This window comes from Rhinolophus sinicus, chromosome 14 (genome assembly GCF_057876585.1).
Source record: "Rhinolophus sinicus isolate RSI-liver-muscle chromosome 14, RSI-T2T, whole genome shotgun sequence".
Classification (NCBI taxonomy): domain Eukaryota; kingdom Metazoa; phylum Chordata; class Mammalia; order Chiroptera; family Rhinolophidae; genus Rhinolophus; species Rhinolophus sinicus.
Genome location: NC_142514.1, coordinates 1965108 through 1981711, shown reverse-complemented (window position 1 = coordinate 1981711; position 16604 = coordinate 1965108). Strand labels below are relative to the sequence as shown.

Sequence of the window (16604 nt, the reverse complement as noted above, 5' to 3'; positions counted from 1 at the left end):
TTATTCTGGAGGGGAGTCATGGTGGGCTCTCAGGGCCTCAGCCGCCCAAAGCCAAGCCCCCTTCCCTGGGCAATGGTGGGACAGCTCTTTGAGTTGGGGCCTGTTTCAGGCAATTTTCACTTTGTGGATATTGAGAAGGGTGCTGGCATACCTTCCATGGTAAGTGCTTCCTCAGCCTGGGGCAGGGGGAGTCTGCGTCTGGCGGCCAGCCCTGGTCCCTGCCCCACCTGGCAGGCACTTCCTGGGAGCCAGCAAGCTCAGTATTGGCCCGAGGCCCTGAGAGCTTCTGGAACAAGCCGAGACAGGTGCCTGGCTTGGCGGCGCTGTGCAGGGAGCTCACGGGTGGAGAGGGCTCTGTTGGGCCCTGTGGGGTCTCAGCCTTTCCCTAACATACCACGCAGCCAGGGAGAGTGACCGGGGGTCTGGGTTCCGGCTGTGAGGGCCTGTGTCCCAGGCTGGGCCCTGGGCTCTGCTGCTTGGGGCTTTCATCTCTGACCCACATGGAATTAAATACCCATAGCTCAGTGCTCCCCAAGGGAGACGCGTTGATCCCTCACCATGTGTATCCCTCTCCTTGTTTTAGAAATAAGGAAAGTGAAATCAGGAGGGGTTCTACCATGGGCTATGTTTGCCTAGCCACCGAGAGGCCAAGCGGCTAGGACCCGTGCCCGTGGGACCCCGGCAGAGCGGAGGGGAGGTGTCTGGGGGAGGCCTCCTTCGGCCTGGTGGCCTCTGAGCACTGGCTTGGTGGGACGTGCCCTGTAGGTGTGCCCAGGAAAGCCGGTCCCTGGAGAAGGGGCTATGTCCCTAGAGCTGAGGATGGGGTACGGGCCCCGCCCACATCTGGGGTCAGCTTAGGGACACTGACTTTGGACTTCTGGTCTCCAGAACTGTAAGCGGATTGATTTCTGTTGCGTAAGTCCCAGGTTTGTGGTACTTTGTCACAGCAGTCTCAGGGCACTATCCCACCGCCTCTCATGGGGGCACCCCTGAGGCCCCTTGACTGACTGCAGGTAAATTTCCTGCTCCCCTGGGTCAAAGCCAAGGTCCCTACTGCAGCTCTGCCCCACCTGGCTAGGACCCAGGGACCTCAACCTCGCCTGCCCTGGGCCCTCCCCCTCCTCCTCAGCCTACCTGGCCTTCCCTGATGTCCCTGCCTTCCCAGCCTGGTCACCTTGGAACCACCTTCTCTCACACTGGCTGATCTACCTGTGATGCTCCCAGCCAGGCATCTCTTGTATTTCTTTGTGTGCCCCCCGTGGCATCTGCCCCCCAGGACTGGCTCAGAGCCCTCACAAGGGCCTCGTCCTGCCTGTTGGGACTGGAACCCCTGCCCACGACATGCAGTAGGGTACGCAGAAGGGGGGGTGACGAGGGTGGGGCTGGGCAGGCTCCTGAGGCGGGCCCGAGCCTGTTCTGGCCAGGACGCCGAGCAGGCACGTCGGTCTGCAGCGCGCGCTTGCCCAGGGGCCCCAGGTGTCCTGCTGCCCCCGAGGCAAGGAGGGGCTGCTGGGCTCTGGGGTGGAACATTCCTGGGGAGATAGATGCAGCCTGCTCAGGGAGGGGGCTCCCCACATCAGTGCTGGCTGCCATGCTGGTCGTGGGGTTGCTCCCGGCACCCCTCTTCCCAGACATTCGACCTTCTGTCCTTCAGTGAGGCACAGCGTGGTGAGGGGCTGTCCACCCCTCCTTGGAAGGACCCTTTCCAGGCCCCTCGAAGCTCAGGGCCCTTTGTGAAGTCCCAACAAGAGTCTTCAGAGCCCCTGCAGCCCACCTGGAGCCAGCTGCGTCCATCAGCCTTCCCGCTGAGATCCAGGGCCAGCCCTGGCGTGCCTGGTGACACCTGGCTACAGGAAGGGGGCATTCTTGACCTCAGCAGGCAGGGCCTCGTAAATCCTGGCTCCCCACAGGTAGCCCTCAACCTGGAGGGTAGGCGGGGTGAAGGTGACTGTCTCCACAGGTCCAGTAAGCCAAGGCCCGGCCACTCACCTGCCCTGGCACCTGTTTTCAGTTTTGGGTAGATGCCCACAAGGGGGAACCGCTGGGTCACATGGTGGCCCTGTGTTTAACTGGCTGAGGGAGCTGTAACTTTCTGCTGGTGGTGAAGTCTTCCTGGAGTGGAGAGGGCCATCCTTCCCCTCGCCACCCTTCAAGCTGGCCTCTGCTTTGTGTGGCTTCTGCCACCACCTCCCTTTGGGGATGGCAGGGGTCCCTGAGGAGGGGGAGACGCAGGGCCAGACTTGGCACATCTGCGTCTGTACCGGAGGCTCCTGGGGCCTGGCTTGGGAGCCAGAGGCAATTCTGTGCCCACAGAAAATGGGGACAGTGCCCCCACCCCTGGGAGGAAGCCCACCCTCCTTGGATGGATCCTGGAATCCTTCCCCAGATGGCCTCAGCCTGCGGTGTGGATTCCAGCCCAGGCCTGGCTGCTGGGTGCCCGTGGTCCCCTCCCCCGAGGCTGGCCAGGGAGGGGTCATTGCTGGACTTGTCCTCAGCAGGGCTGCTGACTGCCCTGGGCTATCCACAGAATCCTGGCTGCCCCCCAGCCCTGGGTTGGTACCCCCTACTCCCCAGTCTGAAAGAACGGGCTGTTTATTTGGTTCTTGAATAGGTAACGTCCTTCCCTCGGTGGTCCTTCCTGAAATGTCCCATTTCACAGGGTTTAGAGTGGGGGTTAGCGTCCCTCCCACTCTTCCCCCAGGCACCCAGGGGCCCCCACAGCACCCAGGCTTGCAATTCATTCACCAGACACCTGGAGGCCTGCAACGTGGGGTTTTGTGCTCATTATTGGAGTTACAGCAAAAGGGCAAAAAAATAAGAATCTCCCCTCCAGGCTACGGGAGTGGCATATACAGTTGTCACTTGTCATAGGTGCTGTGGAATGACAGGATGGCCTCAAGAGGGGGCGTGCTGGTGAGGGCTTAAACAGGTGACTAGATGCCCCCCACTGAGCAGGTGACTTTGAACCTGAAGTGCAGTGTCTGGGCCCTTCCTCCCTTGTGGTCCCCTCCATCCTCATGCTGCCCATCGCCTAGGGTGGTGGGGTCCTTATGTCTGTATCCCCAGCCCCCAGCTGTGTATACAGCAGGTGCTCAGCAGAGGGGAGCCTGCTGAATCCGCCATGTTCCTCCCTTGCCCTGGTCAGGGTCACCTTCTCAGTCTGGCTGCCACTGCCTGGGGAGGGATGGCCATCCTACCTCCTCTGCTTCTCTCCTGGAGACCCCTAAGTGTGGTGTTCATTCAGACTAGTGGGGCCAGTACCCGTGCTGAGGGTGGCCCAATGCAGCTGGTGGACACAGGTGCTAAGCAGCTCGTCCAATGCAGGACCATAAGGGTCTCAGGCCTGCCGGGGTGTGGAGGGGGCTGGCCTTGGTGCCGTGCCACCTCTCACCATGGCATCCAGTAGGGCAGGGTTGTATGCTGTGAAACTGACCTACCGTGGTGGTGATGCCCGGCGTTCACGTGGCAGACAGCCACCCGCACCTACGCAGCTGGGACCGTGCCATGACAGCAGCTGTGAGAGACCGCGCTTGGTCTGGCGGCCTGCCCCCCCAGCTGCCCGGCCGAGTAGCATGAATGCCAGGGCAGGCTCAGCAGCTTCTGGCCGTGCCTCACACCTGGCCGCTCCTGGCCCATGGGCGTTGGTGCTGTCTCCCCAGGCTGGACGTGGCAGGGAAACCCTGGGCACCCCCGCTCCGACCCTTGGGCTGGACCGGCCTGACCTCTGCCTGGCCATGCATAATTCTCTAGGAATTCCCAGAAAATTCCCGAGGTTAATCTCGGCAGGCTTGGGCCGACAGTTGCATTCCAGCAGTCCCAAGGCAGTTCCGGCCACAGCTGTTTCTGTGGGACCCTGGCCACCCCTGCAGCCTAAGCCCGGCTCGGGGTCTTCTGGGGACCCTCCCGGAAAAGTGCAGAGGCGAACGCTGAAGCTGTTAGGGGCCTTGGACTTGGGTCTGAGAACACCAGCGCGGGCCTGTCGGCACCGAGCATCCCCTCGAGGGCGGCTCCCGTGTGCAGCCAGGACAGGCCTGACTCTTCCAGGGGCTACACTCCGTGGGCTGTGTTGGCACCTGGCCATCCATGGCCTGCGACACAGTGGGGTCCCCGCTGTTTCTGCACCTGCCTCCAGGCCACATTCCCCATGAAACCAGCGAGCTGTGCCTTTGGCCTTGAGAGGCTGGAAGGGTAGGAGGCAGAGCCCCTCTCAGACATGGGGTGGGCAGCTCGGTCGGGGCTGGAGGTGGGTGGAGGCGCCTGGTCCCCGTGTCACCACACACATGTACGAGGCGTCCTGGGAAACAAGGCAGGTCGCCTGCCCCTTCTTGTTGGCAGCCTTAGTCCCACAGGCCCCCGGCAGGCTGGGGTCAGGTGTGGTGGGGGACGGTGATGCACCCAGCCCTGGGTGGAAGTCCTGTGACCCCCGGGGCCAGATGCCCAACCCCAGGGGAAGTGCCCACGTCCCCAGGCCACGAGCAGGACACAGGGCAGGAGCTGGTGTTCAGAGTCTCCCCACCTGTTCCGCTCTACACCGGAGCCCAGTGCCCCAAGTCCGGGGGGCAGCTGTGGCCGTGACCGTGGGGGCCTCCTAGCATCAAATCTGGGGGAAGCCTGGTGTCCCTGGCAAAGTGAGAGTTGGACCAGAACACACACAGAGGCTGTTCTCGTGCCCTCACAAAAGCAGGCGTGGCTTCTTTCTGGGGAGCAGGGCCCACTCCTGTGCCGAGCTGTATGTGCCTTCCCGCCAACCAAGTTGCACTGGAATGCCACAGGGTGGCCGCTTGTCCTGGGTGTGTGGAGGGACGCAGCGGCAGGGTGTGTTTGCTGCTGCTGGCCTCACAGTGGGGTTCCCCTCTTGTGGGGCCTGTCTGAAGGGGGGAGGCTCGCCCATCTCTGCCGGCCCAAGCCCTCTTGTGGCGAGGGGGCCTGAGTCTCACTGGTGCGAGGCCTTGGGGTGGCCATGGGTGGCCAGGGAGGTCCCCGTGTGACGCTCACCTGCTTCTCCTCCTCGCAGACGTGAATGAGTGTGCTGCTGGCAACGGGGGCTGCGAGGGTCTGTGCTGCAACACCGTCGGGGGCTTCTACTGCCGCTGCCCGCCCGGCCGCCAGCTGCGGGGAGACGGCAAGACCTGCGGAGGTAGGCCCCGGGCCCTCTCCCCACTGCCTGCCACTGCCACCACCCCGTCGCGGCCTCCCTGCCTGGCTGGTCCTGGGGCTGCCTCCTCCCACCCCTGGTGTTGCTCCGAGGGGGCCACTTGGAGTCCTGGGTGGTGCCCAGTCCTCGGGTCTTCCCTGCCTCATCCACTCCCCATGCTTTTAGGGGTCCACGTATCTCTCCTGAAATGAGCCTGGGGGGACTCAAAGAACCTGATGTGGGTAGGGGGAGCCTGGGAGGCAGTGCATGGGGAGGCCCTGCATGTGGACCCACAGGTGCCGCTGGAGAGCGTGTGAGGGCGGCCAGCCTCGCTGAGCACAGGCAGCAGGTCCCCATGAGGGAGGGAGGCAGGCCATGTGCTGGGTGGGCACAGGGGCACGGGGGGGCACCCTGCCCTGACATGGGCTGCCTGAGGCCTGGGCAAGGGGCAGGAGACGGGGAGGCCGAGGCAGGGCCTGTGCCGTTCATCCATCGCCCGCTCACAGCCCTTTGTCTGCTGTGGCCCCCACCTGGCACCTGAGCCCAGGGCCGGGTTTGGGCAGCTGGGCCCTCCCGAGAGTGTGTAGGGCATTCAGACAGCGGGCAAGTGCTTTCCCTGGGCCGTGTCAGACCCTCGCTGTGTCCCCCAGCTCTCAGAAGTTCCTTTCCTGAAAAGAAAAAACTGTCTCCAGCTGTGGGGACAGCAGCTATGAGCCATCTGTCAGAGGTCAGGCCGGGGGCTGGGGGTCTGTCTGGCCGAGAGGTTCTGCAAACACTGTTGGGGTCCCTTGGTTTGTGTGTTCATGTGTCCTTGGTTGGCAGAAGCCAGGGGGGCATGTGTAGCAGAGGGGTTGTTACCCATTATTCACGCCCCAGAACGCGGGGACCCTGTGCTTCTCTGGTGGGGGGTACACAGGAGCCAGGACTCAGTGAGGAGGGAGACACCTCCCCATCACCGCTCTCCCCCTCACATCCTGACTTTAGTCTTGATTTCCCCTCCTGTGAAATGGGCCCCATTGTGATGGCAGAACCCGCCGAGGCCTGCACCTTGACCCCAGGACATGCCAAGTGCAGGGGTTTGGGGGAAGGAAGGAGTACCCCACCCCAGGCCCCGGGTTAGGAGGGGCGGCCCAGCTGCCATCTCACATTCCTGACAATGCCCCCACAGTGGGGTGACTGCGTTGGTGTAGGGAATGAATCAAGGGGCCTAGCGGTGCCAGGCCCAGGGCCGGCTCCCATGGGTGTCCGCTGCCCCTCACCCACCCCCAGCCTCTGGGCCCAGGGTGCCCACATGTACAACAGCACAGCCGTGACACAGAGGAGCCCCCTCCACAGAGGTGCCCCCTCCACGGAGGTGTTCCTGGGCTCCGACGCACTGAAGACAATCTCGGACGCCCCTGGTGCATGCCCCATCTGCTGTGGGCACACTGCCCGACCTTGTGGGCCTGGCCCCTCTGGGCCTTTTCTTCTGCGTCCGGGGTTTCTGCTGTGAGGGGCTCCCCAGCCCAGTGGCCTCCCATATGGGGCTGGGCTTTGGGTTTCCCATCCTCTGCCCCTTCCTTTCCTCAGCCCTCAGAGCCCGCTCAGAGCCTGCGGGGTATGCAAGCCCCCCCTTTGTCGGTGCCTGGGACCCCTGGCTCTCCCACAGAGGCTTGTGCCAGGCCCTGGAGGGCGTGCTGGGGCCGCCCCAGAGGGAGTCTTCTGACTTGAGCTGATGGCCCAGCGGCCGGGCACAGCCAGCGGTGCGTCTGCAGGTCCTGCAGTGTAAGTCCACGACTCGGACACCAGCAGAGGGTCCGCAAGCCAGCCTCGCTGCATCCCTTAGGCGCTGGAATCCCTTAAACCAGAGGACCCCAGAGCACAGGCACGGTGATTGCCATCTCGCAGAGTTGGCGGAAGGCAGCGGTGTGGACCAGATGGCCAGGGAGGGAGCAGACAGGAGGAATTGGCCTCAGACCTGCATCCCTCTGTCTTTCCCACCCCGGCCCTTCCCGGCCTCGGCCCCTGGGAGCTGGCTGACCTCAGCTCTGCATGTTTGGGATGGCTGGGGCTCCGAGTCACCGCATGGCCGAGAGGGCTCTGCACAGAGCCAAGCGCCTGCTGTGTTTTCTCTGTCCCCCTGCCAGTCCAGCCCCCCTGAAACTGCAGTTCTGGTGAGTGAGTGGGGCTTGCAGTCGGGCGCTGGCTGACTATGAGGACAGGAAATCAGGATTTACCGCCGGGCAGTGGTGGCTCTGGTCGCTCACACAGTGGGGAGGGCGTGGAGGGCGGGGTGCCCAGGTGCTGTGGGGTGAGCCCAGACCCGCTGGAGTGCTGAGTCGTGCTGTGAGGCCTGAGCACTGGCCGCGGGGCCTGGCCAGAGGGCGCCTTGGCCGTTGCTCTGGGAGCGTCGCCAGGCCAGTGTGTGTGTCATGTTCTGGGAGACCATCCTGGAGCAGCACCGTGTGCTCTGCTCTGCCGGGCGGGAGGCCGGAGGCAGGGAGCGCGTGCGTCTCCCAGGCCAGGCTGCATGCCTGCTGCTTCCCAGTGGGGCGTGGCCTCCGACAGATGCCCCCCGTCCCGCAGCCCCTGGGCAGGTGGGCACAGATCTGTGGTTCATGGAGGGGGCAGGCCTTGTGGAGAAACGTGGGCTCTGCCGGCTGGAAGGCTCTTCCTGGCTGCCCAGCTTTCTGTGTCAACCCCTCTGGGAAAGCCACTCCATGGCCAGACTGGTGTCAGTGAGCCCCTTGGATGAGTAACTCCAACCTCAGTCTCTTCATCTGCCTTCCCACGCCGGGGTGGAAGTCTACCCAAGACCTCGCTGACCCCCCTCCTTCCATGAACTAAGGAGGGGCCTGGGAAAAGGGGTTGTGCAGGGAGCAGGCTTTCCCCGGGTGAAGTCCTCTCAGCACAAGGTGCAAACAGCCCGCTCTTTCCTGGGGGGCTCGGTGTACTCCCCACTGCTATTTGGCTGCAGGAGTGTGGAGGGCCGAGATGCTGTCGTCATTGGGGTGCCTGTGAGAAGCCTGTGCAGGTTTGAGGCCCCTGTAAGCCTGGCTCTGATACCTGTGCTGAGCAGGTGGACCTGAAGTCACCCTTCTCAGGAGCGATGGGGACCCTGCTCCAAGGCCCCTGTGCTCAGGATGTCACAGGCCCAGAGGAGCCCCTCGCTACAGGCTGCGCCCACCCCCGCCCTCCGCAACTGTCGTAGGCTCGTCTTGTCTCCATCTGGGTAAGCAGCCGGGAGACTGGTCCCCGACAAGTGCTCCTCTCACACCCACTTGGCCTGCAAGGTCTGGCTGAAAGAAGGAGCTGCCAGGGCCGCACCGTCCCTGGGGAGACGCAAGAATGTGGGAAGTGACAAGCCTTGACCCCGACGCCTCCAGGGCTCCGGCTGGGTTCTGAGGACCATGGGCTGACCCAGGCCAGCTGTGCTGTCCTGTCGTGCTGGGGTGACAGGGAGGGGGCAAGGGGAGCTGCTAGGGGCCCTCGTTGTGGTGGCCAGGGCGGGGCTAGGAGGCCCTCTTCTCTGGCCTGCTGGCTTTTTGGGAGCTAAGGGGGCTTCTTGCTCATTGTCCTCTGCGCAGCTGGCAGTGTCTGGCACACAGTGGGCGACCTGCCATTACAGACTCAGAGACCGAAGGGAGAGAGGTGACCCGGCAGGCTTATTGGGCACCTATGGGCCATGGAGCCCAGCGTGAACTCAGGCCTTCCAGAGGCAAAGCCCCTGCCTGTTCCCATAGGGCAGGAATCGGCGCCTTCCTGGGTTAGACCCTCTGGCTGGCTGTCCTTCATGGTCCTTCCAGGCAGGATGGCAACGTTTCTGATGAGGCATCTGTGGCCGGGGCCTCCCCCATCAGAGGTGCTGAGAGTGAAAAGCTTTCATTTCCCAGCTCTGGCTACTTCATTCCTCTAGTGAGCAGATTCTGGCAGGTGCACTCTTGGTTTAGGCCAAGGCAGGAACAATAATAGCCTTCAATGTCAATAGTCAGAGCCAACTGGGGACAGAAAGATGAGAGGCCTGCCTCACAGGCCTGCCCTGACCCCCTCAAAGCCCAGGACACTGGGCAGTGTCCCAGGAGGAGACCCCCAGATGTGCAGCCTGCCCGTGTCCACGTGGCGACACTCAGCGCCCATGGCCGGCTGCAGGACCTGGAGGTTTAGGCAGAGGTTGGGGGAAAGAGCCAGGCTCGAACCTGCAAAGCCGGATTTGTACCCCCGAGCTAGTACAGGTGTGACCAGGCCTGTGTGACCCTCGGAGGCCATGCCCTCAGAGTCGGGGCACAGTGAGAGGAAGCACACACCCTAATGGTGAGCCCCAACACGCTGGGACCCAGCAGCTGCCATGGGAGGACAGGCCCCTGCTCACAGAAGACGGGCTGAGGAGGCCACAGCAGCCCAGTCAGGCCAGATCTGGCCCCCGCCCTGGAAGCTTCCCCCACGGGGCCTGGGGCCTCCCAGGCTGGGGAAGCAGAGGCTCCAGGCCCCACTTTCACCCTGGAATCCTGGCGGTCCAGCGGCTGCGTTGCGGGTCTGCGTGGTTCAGGGTGATGGTGACGGAGTTTGCAGGGGTCCCTGGCGTGCCTCAGGAAGGCGAGTTGCTGTCTCTGTGTGGCCTTGAGGTGGGACGGTGTATGAAGGCCCCGTCAGGCAGGACGGGCCCCTCGCAGGCCTCTGCCCAGCCTCTCCACCCGGCTTGGCCGCGTGGGCTCTTCCCCCACTTTCCCTGTCCATCCGTCGTCCGTCGTCTGTTGCTGAGGGGCTCCCTTCCCTTTGTATTTCTGCCCGTCCCCTTTCCGCCTCCTAACTGGATTCTCCTGCTGCCTGTGGCTCTTGGCTGCCTCTTATCTCTGTCCCTCCGTCTGTAACGGCTGCACCTTTCCCGCCGTGCCCTTGTGACTGCATCTCCTTTCCAGGCACCCCTGAGAAGTGGATCTGGGCTGGGTCTCCACCTCCATCCTCTTACCACCCCCTGCTCCCACCGGGCGCTGGGCTGCTAGGCTCCTGACCCCGCCCAGCCCTCAGCCAAACCCCAGAGTTTGGTTGTCAAGTCCTCATTGCTTCCAGCTCACTGGGGTCTGGCCAGAGCAGCTCTGGGGGTGGGGGCGGCACCGGCACCAGAACGCTGGTGAGAAAGCACCTTCCTCCTGGTGAGGAAACGAGGGGGAATCTTAGGTTAAAGGGGAGGGTGGGACACTGGGCGTGGACCGATGGCCAAGTCCTGTCAGAGCTGGGAAGGCCTGTGGGTTTAGAAGTTGCCTGTCTACATTTTATGTGGATGGCGGCCGTCCCCAAGCTCAGTCTATGCAGCAGGTGGCATTGATGCAAGCCCTGCCAGCTTTAGGCTTGGGCACCTTGGAAGGCAGTGTTGGCTGGCCCTGGGCACCTGGCCAGAGCTGGCTGCCACTCCTGTGACCCCAGTGTCCCGTGATCAGGTCCAGCCTCCAAGTGGAAGGAAGGCAGCAGGAGGGGTGATCGATTGGGCCCAGCAGTCTGTGTGGGATGCGGGGACCGGGCCTGGTGACGTGCCTGGGCTGACCGTGTGCTGGTTCCTTCTGGCGAGTTGGGTGCCTGCTGTGGGCCAGGGCCAGGCACACGTTGCCAGCCAGACGCCCCACCTGGCGTTCGCCCCTTATCTGTCTTTCCTGCCTCTGCACCAGCAACCCTGCTCCTGCCCCAGATGTCCTGCGACAAGCCAGTCTTTGCATCCTTCCCCGTCCTTCTGCTTGTCCAAAGACCAGCTCAGGCCCATGTTCCCCAGGAAGCCTCTCCATCACTGGGCCTTCACCGTCTCCTCCCCTCTGAGTGCAGTGTAAGCCCTGGGGCTGTCTCTGAGCCCTTTCTGCTGTCACTGCTGCCTGGCAGCTCAGATGCCCCAGTGAGAGGCTGGCCTCAGTGGCCGTGTCCGTGGTGAGGGCCATGTCCGTGGTGGCGACCGTGTCCGTGGTGGGGGCTGTGTCCATGGTGGGGACCGTGTCCGTGGTGGGGGCCGTGTCATTCCAGGGCTCAGGTTCTCCAAGGCTGAACCTGGTCTTGCCCCAGCCTTCGCATGGCTACAGGGGAAACTGGACAAAAGAGAACCACAGAGAGGGCCTCATCATGTGCGCACACGTGTGTACACATGTGCGGGAGGCCTCCAGCACAGCTCTGGGTCTGGCCTGCAGCGGGTGCCTTCCCAGGCACACCAGGCCTTGGGTTTTCTGGCACAGTGCTGGGGTCTGGATGCGTCCAAGCCGTCGTCTCCAGGGGAGAGCGCATGTGACGGAGGCTGCTCCAACTTGGGTCCTGGGGGGCACGTGTGTAAGTGGAGCGGCTCCCCCGGTTTCCGCCTGGCTCAGCCAGGGGCAGCCGCAGGCAAGAATGGCAGCTGGGCGCTAGGAAACAAGTGTGGTTTTCGTTTTCTTTCCTTTGGCTTGGGTGAGGAGCCCAGACGCATAATGGGTTTACCGTGAAGCTGACGCTGAACGGCTCAGGAGGCCAGGCCTGGCTCTCTCTGCTCCTGAAATAAACTCCGAGGCGGCGGCCCTGGGAGACGGTGGGAGGGCGTTCTGGAGGTCGATCTCCTCAGTCTCCGTGGAGGCAGAATGGACCGTGTGCGAGCCCAGACTGCAAAGTGACCTCCTGCTCTGGGCTGGGCTCTGGACTTCAAGGGTGGAAACAGCCAGGCAGGGCGTTTGTTACCTGGGGACCAGAGGTGGCTAGGACAGCTTGGCTGGGTCCCCCAAGGCAGATTGAAGAGAAGCCTTCTAGCACCTTCTTGGCCCCTCTCCTTGCAGCTGGGTGGCCTGTTGGGGGCCGTCTGATCAGTGGTCTGTCCTGCAGCCCCCAGCCCCTGAAGCTCCCAAATAGCACCCACACAGCTTTCTCAGCACAACCCCCCCAGCCTTAAACCAGTCACATGACCCCCTTGACTTCAGCAGAACAGAAAAGGAGTGACTGGAGGTGCCGGCGAGGCAGTCAGGGCCTGCGCTGCCCCTCCCCCAGGCCACCCCACAATCGTGGGGTCTCATTCCCGGTCCACCTGGGAGCTGGCTGGGCACAGTGCCCAGTATCTGTGGGTAGTCAGTGACTGCTGTGCTCCACTCTGCTGCTTGCTGTGCCCATGGACCTTTACCTCCAAAACCGGGGCACCGTGGCATCATGGGCAGTGCCCTCCGGGGCTTCTCTGAGTGTCACGCCCCTCTCTCTCTTACACCCCTCACTGCCTGAAAAGGGCTGAGTTCCACGTGAAGTTGGGACCTGGGACGGGCTAGAGTCCAGATGTGTGAGTTCCTCTCTCCAGGGCCATATAGGGTGCCTGGTGCCTTGGCCTCCTCAGGTCCCCCTGGAGGGCCTGCTCACCTCGTGCCTTGACCCTGAGGAACCTGGGGGGGTGGGGTGGTGAGCTGTAAGGCAGCCCCCGTACGCCCTGCAGGTGTCCCAAGTTCCAGGCCCAAACCACCCAGCACCTGCTCTGCATCCAGAGGCTAAGGCAAGCTTGCACAGGCAGGCACCACCTCCCTCTCAGTGGGTTAGCAGCATGTGGTCAGGTCCCCAAACCTCGAGGCAGAGTGAGGCAGTGACCATGAGAGGCCTCAAGGAGGAGAGGCTTCATGGAGGAGGTGTCTATGATCACGAGGGACAGATGACACAAGTGGCCAAGTTCTAATTCCTGGCCTGAGCTGGTCCTAGGAACACGGCCGTTCTGCCCCAAAGCTCCTGTGTCAGGGGCCTGCAGTGGCATGGGCCAGCACTAAGGGGGGCCTAGGCATTTGAGGCGTGGCATTGGGCCCTTGCCCTGGCCTGGGTCCTGGCAAAGGAGCCCGGTGGCCGCCTGGCTTGGAGAGGAAAGCTGGAGCCGGCCTGGCGGTGGGGTATGGCTTCTGCTGACACACAGACATTCCGCCGTGTTTCCGCATCGGGAAAGCATTTCCCAAACAGCTTCCAGACCCCACAGCCATGGGCCTGGATGCGCTCAGCGGCACCGAGGGGGGCAGTGGAGGGCATTCTGCATTTGGTGGGCTGCTGACTTCCACGGCCATGCCCGAGTCCTCATGCCTCATCTAGTGGGGATGAAGGACCAGAGTCATTGCATCCCAAGTCCTGAACATAACCCTCAACTGGGTGGGGAGACCCCACTGCACCCCAGAACTGTGTCTAGCCCAGAGTGGGGACACAGGTCGTTGTTGGAGGACGAGGGAATGGGTAAGTGTAGAGAGGAATGTGCCAGGTACAGGGGGGCACAGAGGTGGCAGCCGCTGGCTCTGGAGGTGAGGTTTTGCCGAGAAGGAGACCTGAGTTGCCACTCAGACGCATAGGAGCTCACTGTCCGTCAGGCAGCTGGAAGGATGGAAGCCGGGGCTCCAGAGGGCCAGGCCTCCCAGAGAAGGATGAAAGAAAGAGCCAGGATCTGAAGCCACAGCTTCCTAGAAACGCTTTGCCCAGCGTCTGGCTCAGGTGCCGAGGGCCCTTTGGCGGCCCCGCCTGGAGGAGCCCCAGCACTGGGTTCTCTGGCTGACAGTCCAAGGATGCCTTTGGTCAGGGGCAAAGGTCAGGCAGGAGAAAGCCGAGTTAGCCTTACACAGGCACACGCCCGCAGGGCCTCTGGCCCCTCCCACTCAGAACCAGGTCCCCACTGGGGCCCGCCCTCATCTTGAGGAGCCTGAAGCAGATCGGCCTGGTGAGCAAGGATTTGGGCCAGAGTCAGACCTGGCCCCCTTGGCTACCCCCCCCGCCCCCCCCCGTTCTGCATGTGCAAAGCACAGGCCCAGGGCTGCCCGCTGGGCACCCCTGCATCTGGGTTCCCTTCTGGACAGAATGAGGATTAATTACGGGCCTGTCTGTGAGGGGCAGCGAGGAGAGGTGGGGGGGTGCTGGGCAGGAAAGGAGGAAGGAGGCCCCCTGCTGGCCTATCAGTGTGCAAAGGAGCCGCTCTGAGGGTGGCATGGGGGTGGGACATCACAAGGCCTGTCAGCTCCCTAGGGCTTACAGGGCAGAAAAGATGGTGTTTCCTTTGTCCAAACTTGTCAGAAGCATTTGGAAGGCCTCACTGTGCTTCAGGAGCCAGCCCCTGAAAACTCGTATCACTTTTTTATTAACTGATTTCCTTCTCGCAGGGCCCCGTGGGCAGGGTGGTGGGGGTCATACCTGGCCCCATTTCTCCTTCCCAGGTCGTGTGTATTCCATGGCTTCAGGCCTGTGGGCCCCCCAAGCTGGTCTAATCCTTCTCTCTGCCCACTATACAGATGAGGAAACTGAGGCCCAGTAGAGTCCTGGGACTTGTTCGTCCCACCCAGTTTTTCAGTGGGCCAGGACCTCTGTCTGCCACCCTCAAAGTGTGTCTTGGTCTTCCCCAGCCCTGCCTTGTGCTGGGTGCTGAGGACATGGGCCTCAAGCAGCCCACCCCCACCCCAGGAAGGCTGTGGGAATGGGTGACCCCTGCCCAGGCCAGGATGTGAGTTGGAGTTGAGGCTGATACAAAAGGGTGGTGGTAACCATGAGGTGGGACGAGAGGCCCAGAGCAGTAGTCCCAGCCAGCTTGTGGAACAGGAGGTGCTGGGGCTGGGGAGGGGGTGCTGAGAGTCCTGGGGCGATGGCTGTTGCTGGGTAGCACAGTTCTCCAGTCCCTTGACTCTTCTCAAGCCTGCCTGGCTGGCTTCCCGGATGCCATCGGGACCATGGCTGCACCCACCACAGAGCAGGGAGGTGTCTGGGGCCCAGGATACATCCCCTCTGAGATTCTGCTCTGGACACTGCCCTGGTGGCTGCAGAGGGTGGGACCCTCAAGTTTCTGTTGGCATGTGTTCGTGAGATGCACACTGGAGGGCTAGACCGTGCTGGCCCACCCCACGTGCATGGCACGCCTTCAGTGATCCAACAGAGAGCCTGTCGGCGAGATGTACGGAGGCTCCCCCGGTGACAGCCTGGAGTCCTCAGATGGGGGAGCTACTCAGAGGGAGCCTCACCCAGGAGGCCTTTGCAGGCAGGTGGGCAGGCGGGCCGTAGGCAGGCCCGTTTCTGCACTGCCGGGTGCTGGGCGGCGGGGAGCTAATGGGATGGGCTGGCCTCTGGACCACAGACAGGACTGGACAAGGTGAGACACTGCCTCGCTGCCGTGGACTGGAGGTTGCCCCTTGGACTCGGCCACAGTGATGGCCATCAGGGCCTGCATCTCAGCAGTTTCTGAGGAGGGGGACAGCCAGTGTCAGGCCAGGGCTGGCTTAGGCAGGGTATCAGGGTGAGGTATGGGGCCAGCATGGGGTTGCATGAGATGCAGGGCTGCAGGCCAAGTGCTTGTCAGGGCCTGAACACATAGGTCCCTGGATGCACAGCTGCTGTGGCCCTGACCCTGGGGAGGGCTGCTTCAGATGTAGCTGGTGCTTTGGGCGTCCCCTTGCACAACGTAGGGATTTAGGGGTCTGGGGCTGGAGGCATGAACATGGCTTCTGCAGCTGGGCACCTGGGGCTTGCTGTCCCTGCTAGCCAGTCCTCCCTTAGCTCTGGCTGTCTCCCACCTGCTGTAGGGTGCAGTGATCCCCTGCCCCCCCACCCCCCCCACAGCCCTGGTCCAGTGGGTGTCATGATAGTGCCAGGTGCGGGATAGCAGGCTTGGGAGCTGCAGGCGTCTTCACCCCCAGGGTTTCCACTTTGGTGGGTTGGCCTCCAAGGGCCTTCAGCCCCCTCTCCTCCCCAAACTTGGCAGAACTAAACCCCATCAAGCTGCCTCCATGAAACCCTGGGCATTGCCAGGGTAGAGCCTTCTCTGCTTTGATTTCTTTTCCTTGTTGGTGGCTGGACACACGTTCCTCTATGCACGTGCGTCTCTATGTGCCTGTGCAGGGTTCTGTGTGTCTCGTGTTGCATATTTGCACACATGGGTCTGTATTTGTGCACGTGTGTCTGCGTGGAGGTGCCTGTATTTGTGCGCGGGTCGGTGTCCGGTGCGGGAGCGCGCGCGGAGGAATGCGCAGGGCGGGTGGGCTGCGCCCTAGGAGGGGACGAGTGCGGCGGGGCGGGGCTGAGGGCGGGCCCTCCGGCCGAGGATTTGGCCTTTACCTGCGGGGGGCGGAGGGAAAGCTGAGAACTTAAAGGCGAGGGGCGGGACGGCTGGGCCAGAGCGGCTCCCGGCGGCGCGGAGTGGAGCCGGCGGCAGCTTTTGCGCGCCCGCCAGAGCCGGTAGTGGGAGCCCGGAGCGCAGCGCGGTCGACTCGCCATGGACGTGTCCCGGCGCCGTGGAAGTCTGGCCACGTTCTGGTGCCTCGGGCTTCTGGCGGGCCTGGCGCGCGTCGCGGGCACGCATTACCGCTACCTCTGGAGGGGCTGTTATCCGTGCCACTTGGGCCAGGTCGGCTACCCCGTGAGCGCAGGTGACCAGAGGCCAGGTGGGCGCCGGCGGATTCTGCGCGGGCGGGCGGGACGGGATGCCCTGCTCCGCCTTGCCTGCCCCCTTTGTTTCCTCTTTTTAAAGTCTGCGCGGGGCGCTGACAGCGCGGGAGGCTGGAGGGAGCAGGGC

The 16604-nt window shown here is 63.1% G+C and overlaps 1 protein-coding gene across 3 annotated transcripts in view; it reads left to right on the top strand.

Moving 5' to 3' along the window:
* MEGF6 (multiple EGF like domains 6) overlaps positions 1–16604 on the top strand; it is a 90342-nt gene that overhangs the window by 37859 nt on the left and 35879 nt on the right. The window contains exon 4 of one of the 3 annotated variants that reach the window (XM_019757124.3): positions 5015–5137. In XM_019757124.3, the coding sequence (XP_019612683.3) occupies positions 5015–5137 (123 nt within the window). Of the gene's footprint in view, positions 1–5014; positions 5138–16202; positions 16474–16604 lie in introns of those variants that run through there. The other 2 variants (XM_019757126.3, XM_019757125.3) reach the window with 2 other exon arrangements.